The sequence below is a fragment of the Rhododendron vialii genome, chromosome 7a (assembly GCF_030253575.1).
Source record: "Rhododendron vialii isolate Sample 1 chromosome 7a, ASM3025357v1".
NCBI lineage: Eukaryota > Viridiplantae > Streptophyta > Magnoliopsida > Ericales > Ericaceae > Rhododendron > Rhododendron vialii.
In genome coordinates this window covers 41,472,037-41,487,573 of record NC_080563.1, presented here as the reverse complement: position 1 = coordinate 41,487,573, position 15,537 = coordinate 41,472,037, and the positions used below count along the sequence as shown (strand labels likewise).

Here is a 15,537-nt window from a genome sequence, read left to right as displayed (position 1 = left end):
CACTCACATTTTGGTGAGCAAACCACCCACAACCGCATCAGTTAATTAACGACCGAGCAAAATTACATGCTCGGCACTATCTCCTCTCCATACTTCCACTCAACTTTGGTCCAGGCTCGGCAAATCTACAGCTATTAACTACAACGTCGAGCAAATATCCATACGCTTCAACCGAACGTAGACCAAAGTGGAGGCCACGGATATATATCACGTAAGCAAAAATGGCCAAAACCCAACAAAACACATGAAAGAAACCTGTGGCCACGCTAATTTAACCGAACACAACACCATGCTCGGCACATTCTTTATACCATTCTCATACACTACTTTGGTCAAAGCTCGGCATGAACTGAGCAACTACAAAGTTGATCCAAACATCCGTATTATTCAGCCGAACATAGACCAAAGCGGGGGCTACAGTTAACTACGAACTACAAAACAAGCAAGAATATGCCAAAGAAAGCATTGCAAAAGTTCAAAGTAATCCATTAAAGAGAGCATCCATTCAAGTTCGGCAAAATATCCAACAATCATTACATCCGGCACGATAAAATCCGAACTCGGATCCGCCCGGTCCAAAAAAGTTCAAACAAAAACAAGAAAATCACTAAGTAAAAAGCAAAAAGCAACAGCCTCGGCAACAACTTCAAACTTGGGCAGCATCTTCACCCTCGGCACCAACTGCACCTGAACCACCAAGACCAGCCGCATCCTTGGCCAGAGCAACTTCATCAACGTTCACCGATCCTCGCTCGGCGACAGCATCCGCCTTGTCGCCAACACCATCCCCCACGGCTGAAGGACCTTCGGCAATAACGTCGGCGTCGGTCAAATCTTCGACGTCGTCGTCACTCTCGGGAAATTCCTCCGGGGGGAGAGGTGCACACTCTTCCTCAGTATACGGAAGGACGAGCTCGGGAGTTGAGGGAGCTGGAATCGACTTCATCAAATTCGTATCAGCCTCCAGCTGCATAACTCCACAAGCGGCCGTCACGCCGTCCTTGTATCCCCCTCGGTAGGCGATGGGGACCCTCATCCTAATGGCGTCATTGACCATTGACCGAGCCTCCCGCATGTATTCGGCACCGGCTCGGTCAAAGCCAGCCTGATAAGCCGCCCCATCAACCTCCTTCATCTTTCTCTTTTCTCTCCTCAGCACTTTGGCCAACTCCTGATCGGCCTTCTTCATCCTCAACTCCATCTCATCCCTCTCTTTTTCAACTTCGGCGACCTGGGCCTTCACAGTCTTCAAGCTCCCTTTGTAGCTCCTCACCTTCTCTCGCTCGACCCGTAACTCATCGAGAAAGCGGGCGCGCTCGGCAAGGGCGAGCTCGGCATCCTTTGTAGAGCGAAGAATGGCCTGCCCAGCCTATCAAACAAAAGATCGTCGGCCTGGGGTGACGTAAAGAATATAATCGAAGAATCAGGGTCGGATCATACCTGAACAAGGTAAGCGCCGGCGTGGATCAAGCTCGGCTGAAGCCCCTGAGGAATTTTGGCCATGTCCTTCGGTAAGGCCAGGCCTTGAAGCATAGCAGATGCCAGCCCCGGTTCAGTCTTCACCGAGTCCTCCACCGTCACGACTCTACCTTCGGCCAGCGCATAAGATGGAGCGAACTCCTGAGCAGCAGAACCGCTAGCCGAACCTGAAAGGTGCTCGGCTACCTTTGAGCCACCAGCTGCAGACGACTCAGTTTTCTCATGCTCGCTGGGGCGAGAGCTCGGCGGCTTGGTGGGAAAGAAATCGTGAGTAACCTTCTGTCGCTTTTCCGCAGGTTCAGCAGAACCCGACCCATGGTGCACGGCCTTTCCGTCCCGGATGTTCACCCGAACAACGTTGCGACGGCCCATTTCGTTCACAGGTTCTTGAACGACGGTTTGAAGGGGAACGTGAATACCAGGTTGCTCGGCTGGGCGACTCTCCTGGAACCAGAACTCTGCTGGCTTCCGGAACGTTGGCAACTTAACCCTCGGCTGCTTGCTAGCTTTTGACGGTTTCACCTTTTTTCCTCGGTTACCTCGGCTTCCTCGGTCCTGATCTTCCGTGCTCGGCGCCGACTCCCCTCCCTTTCTTCTGAGCTTACCCCTGTAAGACGGCTCGTAACCAAGCAACGTCGGCGCATCCCTACAGGCTTGAGACAAGAGGATATCGACGTGCGCCTCAATGGACAAAGATTGTTGAGTTTTTGTGATGGCTCGGTGATCTGCAGAATAACGACAACCAACAAATTAAGAAATGCATAAATATATATGCTCGGCTGACCAAAAAAAAAAAAAAAAAATGATGATGACCTACCTCTAAAGTCTTTGACCTTTGGAACGGTGAACCTACGGTTGGACTGGTTGCCGAACTCAAAGTTACCGCTCACTTCAACGTAAAAATTCGCCCATTTGTCAGTATCGGGCAATCCGTCAACAAGGGGTTGTTTCTTACTACGTGTCGACAGATACCGACGCTCGGTCTGGCCGTGCCTAGACATGATGTATGTGTGGAAAAGGTCGGCGACGGTAAACTCGAGGTCGTGCAGTTCCTTCAACTTTATTACCGACATCACTATTCGGTAACTGTTGACGGCAAAATAATGAGGGACGATGCTGAACCGAGCAAGGATTTCCCTCAAAAATGGATGCAGAGGGAATCTCAACCCTGCCTCACATATCGCCATAAGAGGGACGGTGATGTGCTCGGGGTGGTCTTCCTTTGTGTCCTTTATTCTGTTGCTTGCCACTTGATTGATCACAACATCGTCGGGGATGTTGTGTTCTCGGCAAAAGTTTTGGTATTCCCTAGCGTCTCCACAGAAAAAATGGGCATGGGGGCAAACTTGGCCCCTCTCATAGAGATCGGCGACCCCTCTACCCTCAGAGTGAGACTCACTGTACCCGGAGTGGATGGAAGATGGAGCGTCGGCATACGACACGAATCTGGATTCGGCCTCTGGCCCAGGGCGAGGCTCGGCCTCAAAGTGCGTCGACGTGCTAAAAGAGATCTCGGGATCGGTGCCAAACTCGTCGGCACCGTACTCGAAAACACGTTCGGCATTCGAGTCATTGGTGTCGGTAGACATATTGGAGGCGATGGACGAAATTTGTTGTCGGCGTCTGTTTTGTTCCAGCCACTCGCGGAACACAGAATCTCCAGAATCCCCACTCGAGCTTTCGGAGTCGGAAGAAATGACTACAATTGGGTGAGCCAAACCTATCACACAGAGAAAAAAGATGAGAAACCTTATCGTCGGCGACGGATGAAGATCTCTCTACGCTCGGCTACCCTACTGGCCCACCCTATCTTTGTCCTATGAAGAACTCAAGCTCGGATGAATCTACAGCCCTTGTGTTGGGGCTCGGCGTCGGCCAAGCCCAGCCCACAACGAAGCTGGGGCTCGGAAGAACAGGTTGAAGGGAAGATGAACAGTTCGTTCACCCCCAGGTCTTGTACTGTTCACATAGAACAGGAAACGCTCCAAGAAACCCAGGAAGATCGAGAAAGAGTTGGAGAAATAGCAAAAAAAGTGAAGAGAGGCAGAAAGCGGACTCATACCTGAGATCTGTAGCAAGGTTTGGTGGCAAGGCGCTGAGAAATCAAGACTGGAAAGAGAACGAGCGTGTGACAGAGCTCTGGCAATGGAGGTTTAGAGAGAGAAAGCGACGGTGGCTTCTCTCTCTAACCCTAACCCTTTATATAGAAGTAGGGTTTGGGGTCCAAATTTCCCGCCCAAATCACTGCACCGCCGAACCTGCATCCAATGAGCACTCGACGCGTGGCGTGATGAGATGTCTTGACAGAGCCTCACGCGTGCCAACCGTCCTCCTGTCAGCCGTACCCAACAAGAAATGGACACCTGGCGTTCCTACATTAGTCCATGATTTGTGACGGTTTGTAAAATATTGGGCTCGGCGAAATTCTGTCCAGCTACCCTATTTCATGATCGGCAAAGAAGTATGTTCGGCCAGTGGAGCTCACGTCAATCCCTACTACGCGCTCGGCGTCAGTAGAGATTGAGGGGCTATTGTAGAGGACCGAACTCGACTCTTGCTTCGTTGTGCTCGGCAACAGCTTAGCCACACCTATCGTTGGTCGTCGTCGGTTGTTGCCGTCACCTTGCATTCAGAACGGAAAGAACCGTGCCAAGCTCGGCCACCCTGGAGAGGTGGACCCGTAGACGAACTTTTGCTTGGCCCAAAGTCCCTTCAGGTTCGGCTACCCTTATGCTCGGCTACCCGCACGACCAGTCGGGCTCGGCCACCTGCGCACTCACGTGCGTCCCGCGTGCTGAGGCGGTTACACCAAAGGATAATCATGAGCGCACGTGAAGTGTGCCAGCTCACACCAAAACGGTTACCAGATCCGTCCGGCGACGTCATGACGACGTTGCCTGACCCGTGCAAGACACGTGCCCGTGCTTGGGGAGCAAGTCAAGGAAATTCTATAAATACTGAAGGATAACGCCCTTGAAAAGGTACGCACTCTCATACGCAACTACCCATTCAAAACCCTAGTCTCTTTCCTCTCCTCCTACACGCACTTATCCTCTCGCCGGAGGGCCTTGCCGGGCAACCCCCGGCCAGGTCTTAGTCGTGCGTTCATTGTGCAGGCGGCGTGGAGAAGGCTAGGCAACAACTGAACCAACGGAGGAAGGATACGAGCCACAAGAGATCACGGGCCACACATAATCTATTTAGAAATCACAGTTCCATACACGAAACTGGTGAATTGACAAGAATTCAACAGTTTTAGGCTGAGTTCGCACTAATATTTTTGGTACTTTTCGGTTTGGTATTTTTGTTGTCTTTTCTAAATTTTTGCTGAATTTCATTTCATGTTTTGGACTAATCATTTATCTCGACAAGTAGAGTCTATGAAAAACAAAAAAGAAAGTTCACTAAAGACAAAAAATACTAAACAACTACTATGTCTAAAGTGTTGTCTTATACGGACCTTTTTTTTTAAATTTTTTTTTGATTCCTTTGCACTTTTCAAATTACTAATCGCACTCACTCCAAAGTGGAGTGCAAAAATCAAAGAAAATGATTTTTTCACTCCCTTTTTTGTTAACGCTACTCCCCTGCAAGTATATTTTTGCACTAAAAATACACTTGCAGGGGGAGCGGCGTTAACATAAAAGGGAGTGACAAAATCAGTAGCCAAAATCAAGTCCATATAGGAGTTGATTTTCGCTCTAATGGACTTGATTTTCGCACTCCCCTTTTGGAGCGCGGTTAGTAATTTTGGAGAGTGCGAAAATCACTCCCCAAAATAAATATCCAAGACAAAAATATTAGCGTAAACCGACTATGAGTGTGCAAGACACGTGAACTACTCGCTCTGTCCCATATTGTTAGACACTTTCAAGATTGCAAGTCATTTTCAAAACTTTGTTTAATAGAACTAATTGAAATCTATCAATTACAGATTAAAATATATAAACAATTTTTTCATAAGGTTAGAATAGTGAAAGTGTCCATCGTTTTGTACGGGGAGAGAGTAACAAGTACGCAATAGGTGATACAAAAAGTAAGGCTCTATTTGAAACTTATAGAAACTGGGAGAAAGGAATGGAAAATAAGAAATTTTCCCTTTTGGTTGTTTGATTCTTGATTTGGCCCGGGAGTGAAGAAAAAATTATAAGGGAAATCCTAAAACGAAAATTCTAGAAAGGAAGAAGGCGAGGGAGAAAAATCTGTGAAGCAATACTCTTTTTTTCCTCAATTGGTATCCATTTTCCTTCTGGAACCAAATAAGGGAAAATCTTTTTCTCCCTTATTTTCTCTCATTTTCTTTTGAGAATCAAACAAAGAAAAGAAGCCCACTTTCTTTATGATTTATCTTTTAGTTATTTTCTCTCCTCTTCCCTTTCCTTGGACAAGTTCGATCCAAACAAAGTCTAAAGGTGGCAGCAACCAAAAATAGGCACGTGATATCAATATAAAGTTTGGGAACATTTGTTGATTGCTATGGAAACTTTATATCCATCTCAAAATCAATTGGCAATGAGTGGAGAGGTCCTAGATGTTATTAAGTGCTCACCCATTCCACTCCCAAGCAATGTGGGATTCAATTCCTTAACATCTGTGGCCACTTTTGGGTCCTATTATCGTGCAGCCTTTTCGCTGGTCTGTCATCGCGGGGTGTGGATTGTGAATTTTATAAAATGAGGGGTGGAACGGGCCCCGCTCTGATACCATATGAAAATTTTATATCCATCTCAAAACCAATTGGCAATGAGTTGAGAGGTCCTAGATGTTATTAAGTGATCACCCATTCCACTCCAAGCAATGTGGGATTCAATTCCTTAACAATTGCCAAGTGGCACACTCCATGCAAACGGAAGGCCTCTCACCTTTTGGGCTATTTTTCTTGCTTCAAATTCTTAGCCCCTTTTCTAAAGATTCACGAATTTGGGCCTTCGTTGTTTGAAATAGTACAGTACTATTTTCAATTAATGTCCCATTTGAGAGATCTTAATCGTCACCAGTGTAAAAGCTCTCCATCAATTACCACCGGTACCGGTAGATATCAAATTGCTCAAAAGATGCAGCTAGGAAACTTGTGTTACGTAACTTATGTTGATTCTGAATGTAGCACGGTAATAACAGAATTTGCATCGACACTGATTTGAACATCGTGCCAAACATAAATCCTAGAACATCGACACTGATTTACACACTTAGCATAAGTTTATAGGTTGGTCGTTCTTGTTCTTGCTCACTTACTGTAGAATGATCTATTTTGGCCATCCTAAACGTAAATTCTAGACCTGTCTCTCTCCCCACTCCCCCCGCCCCAATTTTTTTTTTTTTAGGGTGCTGCTCTTGATATTTTAAAAGAAGTTGAAGAATTCTTATCCTCGAACCCATTTGAGATATTAACACTAATCTTAGAAGATTGTTTTAGAGCTTCTAATGGCCTATCGAAGGTTTTTGAAGCTGCAAACTTAACAAAGTATTTGTTGCCCCTTGAAAAGAATGCCTCGACATGGTGGAGATTGGGCGTCAGTTGAGGACATGATCGCTGCTAATCAAAGGCTCATTGTCTTCACTTCAAACATATCAAAAGAGGAAACTAATGGAATCGCTTATACCTGCAATTTCATGGTTGAATGTAAATGTAAGAGAAAAACATTGTCCTTCTATCCTTTTGACTATATATGGAGTACCACACACGCACGCGTTAATTGATACAGTAGATGAACATATGCGGGTAAAATTATATGTTTATGTTTGTTCTTTTCGATACATAATTGTGTAATTAACTCTTGTAGATGGAAGCGGCCTATGGATTCAACCGCCTTGTATCAACAGAAAAAATTTATCAGCAGCGACGGATGACTACGTACATCAGTAAATCTTTGATGCTCCTCAACTATATACTATTCACTCCCAAGAGACACTAAAGACCTCATGACCGCAATACACAAGTGTAATGCTGCAGCTTCTAACCGATGGGCTAATTTTATTGCTATTCGTTACCACGAGGTATTGATTACTTTTGACAAGGAGAGTTACTTTATATTTGTTTTGGGGAAAATAATGAAAATTCATGAATAAATAAATAGGAGTTATGTTTGCGACTATGTTTATCAACAAATGATCACATCATTACAGGAATTTGGGGCGAGACAAACAATCTCTTTAGTAGATTTTCTTAATTGGAAGCTATTGTGCGAATCTGATTATTTGAATTGCTACAAAGTAAGTTTCTTCTATGATATTCAACTATTTTTACTTTTTATTTTTTTGCAAAACAACTACTATGGAGTATTTCGTTAGAGTAAGAAAACACCGTAGGTGTGATCAAAATTACAAATCTTTGACTATAGAAAACCGTTTGACTCGCCAATTAACTATATGGACACTTGGCGGCAGGGTCCGCGCGGCATGAAAAACCTTGGTCAAATCTTGACCTAAAGAAGAATAGTTGACCTTCCAATTGAAAGAGAACACGCGTACGAAGCTCGAAAGAAGTACCCGTGGAAGGTGTCCGCGGGAGGAGTAGTCCCCGTGGAAGTCCGTTCACTCCGCAGATGGAAAAAAATGGACTCCAAAACAGCCCCAGCAGCGGAAGGCCGTGGGCGAAGTCCCGCGGGTCGCTGGGATTTCACAAGAGAAGATTTGATTAAAGAGTCTTTGGGGTTCCATTCGGGCCAGGAGCCCTGCTACGAGAATACGATCGCCACGGGTCGCAACCTTGCTCCAGCAGAAATATGGGAGTTTCTTGTGGCTTGGTGGCTTGGGATGGAGGTTATGTTGCAGGGATTCAAGCTCTCTCATAGAAAAGAGTCCGTGAGAGAACGAATTTTTCCCAAGATCCAGAGGTACAGGAGTGACACGTGTCGGGATTTTATAAGAGCACTGTCCTGAGTCTGACCTAGGCCCAAGTGCCCTACAAATTCCACTGACATTGCCTCTAATTTGATAGAGTTGACTTTTTCTAGAGAGATGGTGCTCCAGCAGAAATATGGGAGTTTCTTGTGGCTTGGTGGCTTGGGATGGAGGTTATGTCGCAGGGATTCAAGCTCTCTCACAGAAAAGAGTCCGTAAAAGAACAAATTTTCCCCAAGATCCAGAGGTACAAGAGTGACACGTGTCGGAATTTTATAAGAGCGCTGTCCTGAGTCTGACCTAGGCCCAGGTGCCCTACAAATTCCACTGACATTGCCTCTAATTTGACAGAGTTGACTTTTTCTAGAGAGATGGTATGTGAGTACTGAATTTGAAAAAAGAGAAAATGTGACCTCACCCATTCAAATCCAAAAAGAGTCAAACTCGCCCTGCGGCAAAAAACAAGGGACGTGCTGCCTTTGTCTCTTCTGTACCTTTTGCTCATTCTCTCACCCCACAAGATTACTCTTCCTTTTCCATCACTAATCATCGACCAATCGCACCTTTTCAGTTTGCACGTAGATCCACACGTACGTGCACCTCAACGGAACCTAGCCTACAAACACAAAATTCCCCACACACACACACACAAAAAAAAGAACTGCCAAAACGCTCGTCAAAAGCAAATACCAAAAGGGAAAATTACGAAGACAACAAACACAGAAATCGAAACAAGTATGAAGTAACCTTGAGCCCATCAACCACAAACCAAATGATCGATGCTTACACCAATCGAGTGTACTTTTGTCATCGAAAACATATTGCCGGACTGGTACTATTCTAGTTGGATAACATAATTATTTGATCGATACCGAGAGGTTTTAATATTGTACGTACATCTCAACAAATTTGGCTGGGTTTGGATCGAGGCCAGCAAAAGTTTGGCTGGGTTTGGATCGAGGCCAGCAAATACAGTACATCTATGGATGATCGAAGTTCTAATCATTAATTTGATATCTACGTACTGTTTTATAGGGTGGCTTCTTGTGCCAGTTTTTAAAGGTAGGATTCGACATTTTATGCTGGGATAGTCGAGGAACAAGTTTAATAGTAGTACGAGTCTTCCATCCACTAAACATTATCTTCGTTTGGATTTTTGTACGCACTTTCTGCATGAGGCGAAACTTGAATAGAGGTTAGGCTACAATATTGATGAAGGTTTGGTTAATTAGATCAACTTTTAACACTACTAGTACTACTCCAGTATTTTTCTGTATTGGGCTTAACCCATGATAAAGGTTCTTGTGACCCAAGAAAATAGAATTTATTTATTTATTTCCATTAGTTGGGCTTAAAACCGTACAGTAATTTTTAACACGCATCAAGCCTGTTGCCCAAATCTCGTGAGTGAAAAAACAAATAAGAAGCCTGTTGCCAAAACCTTTCCGAAACTCCATCAAAGCCCCACCGAATGGCTTCTCCCGCGCCACCAAGCTCCGCCGCCGGCGCCCAAAACCCTAGTAACAAATCCCTGAACTTCCTCGCCAATGCAATGAAGAGGAAGGACAGCTTCATACAGTTCTTCGCCATGACAGGAATACTCCTCCTGAGCGTCAGATCGCTGGGTCAGAAGTACCGCCTCAACGACCTCCAAGAAGACACCTCTGCCCTCAGAGAAGAGCAAAAAGGCCTTGAGAATCGAATGAAGCACATCAAGAGCAGCCTACTAGCCGAAGCCGCCGCGGATCCCACCGGTTCCTTTGCTTCCAGGCTGAGACTTCTCTTCGCCGACAGCGATTGATTCCAGTGAGTCTATTGCTAGTACTGATGAATTAGGGTTTCTGTTCGGAATTAATTTCATGTCCAATTTTTGCTGGCCTGAACTCTGTTTGTGAATTATTGATAGCCTTAGGCTCTGTTTGGTTATGGTGAGAACGAGGAAGTAGAATAAAATGGTTCAATGTGGTGAAGTATGGATTTCAGGGGTGGGGTTTCTTCCCGCTCTTCCTATTTTATGGGAATTGTAATGGAAGCAGCGAATTATCAACTTGTAGTGTAAATGAATGTCTCGGTGATTTGATTGTTGATTGATTGATTGAGTTCAACATGTTATATAACTAGTACACAATGTGATGCCTATGCGTTTTTAGGTGAATTAGGTTGATACATATATTTGTTAGCCATAATTCCTCACAGCTGTCTCTGCGGAAAGAAAATAGGGTGGGCATTCTATAGGATTTGGCAATTGAAGCTGTTGGGTTCGGTTGATTTTCATGAAAAAAATCACAATTACCCCTTGCAGTTACTGGATCCTAGAAGTGAATAGTACAGGTGATTTTTGAAATAGAAAATGTGAGCCAGCTTCATAACTGTTGTTCACACCATAAAGAGGTCTGTGTTCCCTGTATAATAGTAATAGATAATAGATAATGCTTGTTCAAAGTTCAAACTAAACATTTTTAATATGTTCCTATACATGCATCTCTATAGTTATGCTATTTTGTTTTAGTTCATGTAGAGCCCTAAGCGCCATTGAGTGTAAGCGTCTGTTTCATATCAAAATAGGATGGAAGCATGTTAGGTAGATCTGTCAGTGCAATGGTAAGAAAACAATTGTCATTTGTTCTCATATACTTATCCCCATCTTAACTTAAGAACTCGGGTGTAAACTGTGTAATTAGATAACTAGAATTCCAGGGGTGTTATTAGGTCGCATTTCGGTTGGTTGGGATCTCAATAGGATGATTGAAATGGATTTTGATAATTAGTAATCTATATGAATAGGATTGTGGCTTTTGTATGCAATTGTCACAGATAGCATCAGATTTTCCGGAAATTCAAGTTACAGTTTGAGGTCTTTTAAATGTGAAAAAGAGTATTTTCTACTATGTTTCTGAATTCCTTGTAAAGGATGAACTTCAAGATAGGCCTTTGTACTGATACAGAGGTAACCGAACTACAAAATAAAGCAACTATTTCCGAAAGTTTCACTGGGTAGGCAAGTCTTGAAAATTTTATAAATTATACACCTTCAGAGGGATTTTTTGTTACTATGATTTTAGTTGTTATGTTGGAGGATGGAAGGATAGGATCTGAGAAGTAATGAGTTTATTTTAGCTGAAATCAGCTTGTTAGGAAGGAATTACCTGTTGATGCAAGGCAGCTGAATAATGAGTGGCAGATTATATATATGGCCCCAGTGCCCTGTCTTAAGTGGTTAGCTTATTGAAGTAGGTTATCAAGTATTTGTTACCTGGACTCAAGTTAGAGGAAGCAATTACCTGTCGATACAAGGCGGCTGAATAATGAGTGGCAGACTATATATATGGCCCCAGTGCCCTGTTTTAAGCGGTTAGATTATTCAAGTAGGTCATCAAGTTTATGTTACCTGGACTGATCAAAATTTGTTGAGTACCCGTGTCGGATGCTCAACACTTTGATTCAGGTATGGGAGACCTGTAAGACATCTGGTCCAATCGGCATGCATTACTTGATAGAGTTTGCTGCATAACTTGCTATAAGTTTTCCATCAGATACATCACAATATGCCCTAAAATAGTTTGTGAATACTATTACCAGAACTTAAAGACATAGGAAAAAGAGATGAGGTTTCTTTGGTCTTGTGTTCCATATAGCTGTATTTTGAGTGCAGAGTTGATATGTTGTCTCAGACTATGTGAGTAGTATTTGTCGATTTTTAGGATCTTTTGGATGGCGCCAAGTTTGTGGATGATTTGCTGTAGGGTGATGATGTGGGATAAGGATTGTTTGCAGTTGTAGCAAATACCAATGAAATGCTTCAACTTGATAAGATACGGATTTTAAGGAGGTTTCATTTTCCTCTCTTTCTTTGTGGAAAAAATGGAGGTAGCATATTATCTATCTATAACCTCATCACCTAATCAGATGTTTTTTGGTAATTTGATATTTCATTGAGCATGATAAGTGGATGAATGTGAAACTTTGACACACCCCCATCTCAACACTCGTATGCAACAGGGGGACTGACGAATTACTTCTTGTTGTATTTGCAAGGGAATGTATGGGTTTTTATGCTGGATTACGTGGAAAACAAATTGACCATTGAAAGAGGCAGAGACTCTCATGGTTTGTCTATCTAATTTCAGGACTTGGTATTGACATATGGCAAGGTTCCACAAGGGACAAGATGGTGGATTTTAGGAAAGAATCTGTATATCTTTGTTCACATGATTGAGGGCTTGTTCGGAGGACATAGCTTTTGTGAGAAAGATGTGGCTGTCGTGACCTAGGAGCCAAAAAGAATTACGAGCCAAATGGTGAAAATAAATTCTGCTCTTTTCTGCTTTCCACTCGGTAGTTTGTCGAAAGATTGTAATGGAATCTTAGTGATGTTACATTGAATCCATTGGCTAATTCTTCAGCTTAAATGTGCAAGTAAACTTGTGTAGGGAATGTAGACTCTTTTTCTTCCTGTTTTTTATTTGACGTGCCAGTCCGTTAACATATGCAATGTTAGGATCCTTTATGTAGGGTCATCAGACGTAGAGATCTCGTCAGTCCAATAATTGACAAGGGGATGCTGCTATGTTTACTCACTTGTATACTTGAAGATACACTACCCTCTGCATTTAAGAATGTGATATCAAAATGAATTGGCTCTCAACTTCCTGAATGTACTGATGTTTAGATGAGCATAGGGATCATATGATCAACGAAGACATAGTATCCCTTAATCTGCGGTGGTTTGAAATTGAAGCTTTTGCTTTCATTGCAGTACTTGTTCTGAAGCTTGATAGATTTTGAGCCCTTGTACTGATTGACAGTAGCCCAAAAAACAAACGAGAAAAATGTACGCCAAAGTGAGGCGCAGTTGTATGGCAAAGTCATACAACTCGCAAATGTTTTTGGGTGGTAAATTATTTTTAAGTATGTACCGAGCCCAGTGTAATATGAACCTGTCAATTTATAGGTCTTGTTGAGAAGCTTATTTATAAATAATCTTCATTGAACATCTATATTAATAATGTGATTTTGTTAGATACTACCTATCAGTATGAATTTTTTCATGAGTGATTTTCTTAGCGACACCAACGATATGAGCAGATAGGATCTTCTCGTTATGAATCCAATTTACATTCGAATGATACATCTTGTTAGACCTGATGGGGTAGCCTAGTCGGTGGATTCTGGTTTTAAATAGCAATATCAAAGTTCAAAATAGTAACAATAACATCATCATAATATTGGACTCGCAAATATTAGTACTTATTTATATGGACACTGAACGCAGATCCGATTACAGAAGGCTCTGCTGTTGTTTGATGTTGTGCATATCACGTGGATTACAGAAGGCTCTGTAGCCGTTCGATGTTGTGCATATCACGGGAATAAAATGCGGAGCCATATGTGGTTAGTGTCCGCCTAGGAAGTACCTGAGCATTGAGTAATAATACATATATAGCAAAATGGAGTACGTATTTTGAAAATCATGAACCTCTAAAACTCATTTGCCGGCGAAAAAGAATCCATATTTGGAACCGTCAACTCCTAATCCTGCATACCCAACCAATCATGTGGGGGTATCAACGCCTATCCACTTCGACTTTATTATTTCCTTGTTTACACCCGGAACAATTAGCATCTAAATAGGCAATATGAAACGTGGACCCAAGGAAAAGTAGAGAGTGGGTGATTGATGGGGCAGGTACTTGGGTTCTCCTCATGAGGTGTTGCCGTGTCGATAGCTTAACACGTAATCTTTCAATATCATATGCTCGCATTCACACTTCTCGTATTTCACTCGCGCTTTTGATTTTCATTCTCGTGATTTGTTTTAAAGACGTTTTTACGCTCGCTTTCAAGCTCTTCGCTTACACACCCGTACATACACGTGAATTTTGGAACTTAGGTTTGATAGTGTATAAGTTGGCACATGCAATGTCCATGGGTCCCTCCTCCCTTGGCCAGGAACATAATCACTCCGTTGGTCCAGGAAAAAAACACAGCCGTAGCACCCACGACCCTTCTCCCAAACCATAACAGCCCAACAAGTAGTGGCACGCAGCCATGTGGGAGAAAATGGTGGCCGCTGCCTTGCATTTCTCCGTGTGGACCCACCCCTACACCGACATCCCATTCTATATTTTTGCTTCATTATTTTCTTCATGCTTCCTTTTTTATGCCAGGCGATGGGATGTTACGAGTTAATTGTTACTCCCTTCGTCCCTAAATGTTTGACACTTTCATGTTTTTTGTTGTTTCATATAACTTGTCTATTTTGAAAAGTCAAAAGCAAAATATGGTAAACTTTCCATGTTACCCTTTTCTTTTGAGCACAAAATTTCAAATTCAAATTTTCAAGTACTATTCAAAGTACATTAAAAGGATAAGATTGAACACTTAATTTTTGCACAATATAATAATATTTCTTCCTTAAAAGTTAAAACTCTCAAAAGTGTCAAACTTAACTTTTAGGGACGAAGGGAGTAGTAATTTTAATTGGAGTTGTACACTTTCTCCATAAACGCTCGAATTCAGCACCTCTCCTTTATATGAGGGAGATTAATAAATCAACCAATTTATGTGTTGGTCCCTCCACTTCCAATTTAACCCACTCTTTTGTTATAGTGGAGTACTAATTTTCTAGACGAGAAAGAGTCGAAGAGACAACCTGCGTGTTAGTTTTCTCGGGCCTATTTATAGGGAATTCAGACGAATTAGTTACTAATCAGAAGTAGTATATTTCGTCCTTACAAAATGCGACATTTATTTCACATGACTATTGCCCAATTTCAACCCGTGAAAAAAGGCAGGCAGGCTCTAAATTCAACCCTCGATCCCTTGGCCTGCATCAATTCTTTTATTCATGGCTCTTGCGCTTTATCACATTTCAATAAAAATCAATTCCTTACCCAAAATTTAAAAAGGTTTTAACAAAGGATTTTAGTTACTCTAGTTTTGCTGTGACAAGGCAGTGATCTAAATCACATAATTTGCATATACGTGCACGAGCAAGAGCGTGAATTTTTTTTGAATCATATCTATCTAAACCTACTAAAATTCATGAGAGCGAAAATTGAGAGTGCGAGCGCAATGTAAAAATTAAAAGAAAAAGTGCATTCATTTTCAAGGATTACAGCAAAATGTAATATGAAATTTGTGTATAGCTGTATCTACAGTGTAGTCTCTGCCACCCTTTAAATATCCCATGTCCCCTCGATTGTCAATTAATCA

General features: G+C 42.7%; 1 protein-coding gene across 4 annotated transcripts; it reads left to right on the top strand.

The window, feature by feature from the left end:
• The first annotated feature begins 9,698 nt into the window (after window positions 1-9,698).
• On the top strand, window positions 9,699-12,809 carry LOC131334051 (uncharacterized). Of its 4 annotated transcripts, XR_009202015.1 has the most exons (3): window positions 9,699-10,128; window positions 12,066-12,189; window positions 12,358-12,809. XR_009202015.1 is itself a non-coding variant. In XM_058368921.1 (2 exons), exon 1 carries the CDS (start codon window positions 9,794-9,796, stop codon window positions 10,121-10,123), a length of 330 nt encoding a protein of 109 aa, XP_058224904.1. In that variant the 5' UTR covers window positions 9,699-9,793; the 3' UTR covers window positions 10,124-10,128; window positions 12,066-12,331. The 4 variants fall into 4 exon arrangements, 3 of the variants coding, with proteins under 3 accessions (XP_058224904.1, XP_058224903.1, XP_058224902.1); XM_058368921.1 differs by lacking the exon at window positions 12,358-12,809 and having other exon boundaries at window positions 12,066-12,331; XM_058368920.1 differs by lacking the exon at window positions 12,066-12,189 and having other exon boundaries at window positions 9,700-10,128.
• The last annotated feature ends 2,728 nt before the right edge of the window (window positions 12,810-15,537 follow it).